General features: G+C 44.0%; 1 protein-coding gene across 1 annotated transcript; it reads left to right on the top strand.

Annotated features, from left to right (window-relative positions):
• The first annotated feature begins 1318 nt into the window (after positions 1-1318).
• Positions 1319-2791, top strand: LOC131278362 (syncytin-1-like). The gene has a single exon (XM_058296482.1). It carries the CDS (start codon positions 1319-1321, stop codon positions 2789-2791), a length of 1473 nt encoding a protein of 490 aa, XP_058152465.1.
• Positions 2792-4177: the final 1386 nt, after the last annotated feature.

Below are 4177 nucleotides of genomic sequence, written 5' to 3'. Positions count from 1 at the left end.
AAAATTACCCAAGAACAAACCCACCAAATTGTTAAAGGATGCCCTTCCTGTGTAACCCTTTTACCTACACCTCATTTAGGAGTAAACCCCCGCGGTCTGATACCTAATGCCCTCTGGCAAATGGACGTAACTCATAGTCCTGAATTTGGTAATCTGAAATATGTGCATGTTACAGTTGATACCTTTAGAGGCTTTATCTTCACTACCCACAAACGGGAGAAGCAGGAAAGAATGTCATAGCGCATGTATTGGCAACCATGGCAGTACTGGGAACTCCACAACAAATAAAAACGGAAATGGTCCCAGATATACTGGCCATGTATTCACCACATTTTGCCAGCATTTAGGCATAAAACACATCACAGGCATTCCATATAACCCCCAAGGGCAAGGTATAGTCAAAAGAACACATCTGTCTCTAAAAAATACCATTGAAAAAATAAAAAAGGGGAAGTGGTATCCTGTCAGAGGATCTCCCAAAAATCTTTATCCCACTCTCTTTTCATTTTAAATTTTTTAAGCTTAGACCAAATGGACACTCTGTAGCCGAGCGCTTCTGACACTCTAACCCCGGCACTAACCATGCCACAGTTCTGTGGAAAGACCCAATGGATAATACCTGGCATGGACCCGACCCCGTCCTAATATGGGGCAGAGGATCAGTTTGCATCTATTCAAAAGAACTAGATGCAGCCAGGTGGCTGCCGAAATGATTGGTTAGACAAATGGATAATAACAATCTATCCAGGGTAGAGGACTCTCCCTGAGATGAATACTGTTTTCTTGCAGGAAAGCAACCAACGCTAAAACCAATGCAGCTGTGCAGCCCCCCCCCCGGAATCCTTCTATGCAGCTTCGTCACCATCGTTGGAGCCCTTCTGTTATACGCCGGCACTCCGAGTGACTGGACCATGCTGGACAGATCCCTTCTACTTACTTCCTTCGTAAGGTATATTTGCCTTCTTCTCGCTATTGCCTGCTGTGTATAACCTGTCCACCATGTGCCTGAAAATCTGGATGCTAAGCTGCCTCCTGAGTACTGTCCAAGGGGGGTTTGGACCACCCCCCAGTAGACAAGTGCTATTGGAAAGTTTATATGGTAAATCGTGCGAGTGTAAAGGAGGTCAGGTTATCACCTTACCCAATATGTATACAGTCTGTGCAGTGCAATAATAATAAGATGGCTTGTTTGCAGGCCCTGATTAGTCATGCCGGAGGTTATGGGGAACAGGAGTGGGTCTGCCAAAACCTACCTAGAGTAATTCCCTCCATAGGTTGCTGCCCTGGACCCTGCCACTGTGAATCTATATACCCATCCATGCACAGCAGCTGTTATATTGAGGTGCAATCATGCACCAAAAACAATAAGACCTATTATACTGCCAAATTAGCTTGTACCAAATCTGGCAACGCTGGAGGAAACTGGGGCATGAATCCTAACCCCTTACAGAGTAATCATTTAGTAGAAGCCAGCTGTCTCGGTACCGTGGGAGACACTGTTTGCTGGAATAAAATTCCTCCGGTTCATGTTTCAGATGGAGGAGGTCCACAAGATCAGGCCCGGCAGGTAATTATCCAAGAAAGAATAGAGGAAATTATTAGGAATTCATTCCCTCAACTTGACTATCACCCTTTAGCCTTACCAAAGACTGAGAATGTAAATATAGATGCTCAGACTTTTGATATCCTTATGGCTGCCTATAAATTGCTCAATGAGTCCCAACCCGACACTGCACAAGACTGCTGGCTGTGTTTACACACAGGAGACTCAGTACCCTTAGCACTACCTGCAGGTAATAGAGCTTACCTTAGTAATCAAACCTGCGCTATCATGGCACCCACTAGGGTACAACCCATTTTCACTGATGCATATGCTGTTTTCTGCCTTCATTCTCCATTGATCAATAATAGTCATGAACTTCATTTAGGACATATTGCTTTTGCCCAATGCAGCATGACTCTCAGTATCTCCAATGCTCTTTGCACCGGTAAAGGCACAGTATTCATTTGTGGCAATAACCTCGCCTACACCTTCTTGCCTTCTAATTGGACAGGGACATGTACACTTGCCATTCTTTTTCCAGATGTAGACATTGTGGGGGGAACTGAACCTGTGCCTATTCCAAGGGTGGACTTTATTGCCAGTTGCTCCAAGAGGGCCATTCAATTTGTTCCACTTTTAGCGACATTAGGTATCTCTGGAGCATTAGCCATTGGAACAGCAGGTTTAGGGATATCCATTAATCAATACACAAAGCTATCTAAGCAATTGATTGATGATGTCCAAGACTTATCTAGCACTATACAAGATATCCAAGATGAATTGGATTCTTTAGCTGAAGTAGTATTGCAGAACAGGAGAGGGCTAGACCTCCTTACGGCAGAGCACAGTGGGATATGCTTGGCCTTACAGGAAAGGTGTTGTTTTTACGCTAATAAATCTGGCATTGTTCGAGACAAGGTTAAGAAGCTTCAAGAAGATCTGGAAAAGAGAAGAAAGGAGCTGGCTGACAACCCCCTGTGGAGTGGGATGAATGGACTATTGCCCTTTCTTGGGACCTCTGTTTGGCTTCTATTGTTAGGACCTATTCTCTTTAACAAGATTATGGCCTTTTTAAAGCAACAACTGGATGCCATAAAAATGCAACCCATCCAGGTCCATTATCATAGACTGGACATGGCCGACTACGATGAGGGGTCTGATCATTACTTGCAAATGGATTCAGCCGGTAGGCCTGATCCCAGACCATTAATATCTCGTCAGTATCTTATGAGGTGCTGGACTGGTTAGTCAATGACGGGCAACTGGGCAAGGCATTCTTACGATAACAACCACCTAAGACAGAGACGTGGCCTTTCACTGTTTGCCAGCCCTGACCTAAGACAGGCACAGTCCCCCCAGAATGGGCCATCTTGTCGGTCTTCCTTTTCTGCTAAAAATATTAAAGAAAAGGGGGACCTGTGGGAAGCTGCCTCTGGCACTGGTGTTGTATTGGCAATCTTGTTGCTAAGCATAGATACTAACCTGGTTAAGTTTCCGTTTCCCCACCCTCGCTGTAGTAATTAAGTTTCTATCCTCATGCCACTCAGACGGTTGTTTTGAAACGTCCATGAAAAGACTTCGTGACATGAACCAATCAGATCTGTGGTGTGAAACCTCATTCATCACTGTCTATATATACCCCTGATTGACGCTCAATAAACGAGACTTAATCAGAATCCTGTCTTGTCCCCATTCTTTGTGTCTCTTGTCCCTTTTCATTCCCACTCCCTCCCTCAGGTCTTGGTTCGACTGATCCGTGGGTCTGGTCAAAAAGTAACACCAGATTCCTGGTAGGATTGCAGAGATTAGCGCCACCATCAAGGATTTGAAGGATGCAGGGGTGGTGATTCCCACCACATCTCCATTCTGTTCTCATATTTGGCCTGTGAAGAAAACAGATGGATCTTGGAGGATCATTTTAAACGTAACTAGCTATTGGCTTCAATTGCAGCTGCTGTCCCAGATATGATGTCATTGCCTGAGCAAGTCAGGACATCCCCTGGCACCTGGTTTGCAGCTATTTATCTGGCAATTTTTAAAAATATAAATTGCTATTAGTAAAGACCACCAGAAAAAGTTTTCCTTCAGCTGAAAAGGCAAGCAATATACCTTCACTGTATGATTGGGTGTATATCAACTCTCTGTCCCTATGACATAAGATTAGTCTTCAGGAATTTGTTTATCTCTCCCTGCCACAAGACATCACCCTAGTCCATTATATTGATGATATCATGTTGATTGGACTTGGTGAGCAAGAATTGGCAACTCCACAAGACTTACTGAGTATAAAAGAATGGGAGAGAAATCCAATAAATAAACAGGGGACTTTCACCCTAGTGACATTTCACGGTTTCCAGTGGTGTGTGGTATGTCAAGATATCCTTTCTAAGGTGCTAGATAAGCTGTTTCATTTGACTCCCCCTAAGACATTAAATAAACACAATGCCTAGTTCACCTCTTTGGATTTTGAAGACAACATATCCCTACTTTGGGTGTACTATTCTGGCTCACTTACTGAGTTAACAGAAAAGCTAATATTTTTAAGTGGGGACTGGAAAAAGAGGAACCTGTGTTACACATCCAGGTTGCTGTGAAAGCTGCTCTTCCTTTTGGGCCATGTTATCCAGCAGATCC

The sequence above is a fragment of the Dasypus novemcinctus genome, chromosome 4, assembly GCF_030445035.2.
Source record: "Dasypus novemcinctus isolate mDasNov1 chromosome 4, mDasNov1.1.hap2, whole genome shotgun sequence".
Lineage (NCBI taxonomy): Eukaryota > Metazoa > Chordata > Mammalia > Cingulata > Dasypodidae > Dasypus > Dasypus novemcinctus.
The sequence above is the reverse complement of the archived record's forward strand: the minus strand, read 5'-3'. Positions and strand labels throughout refer to the sequence as shown.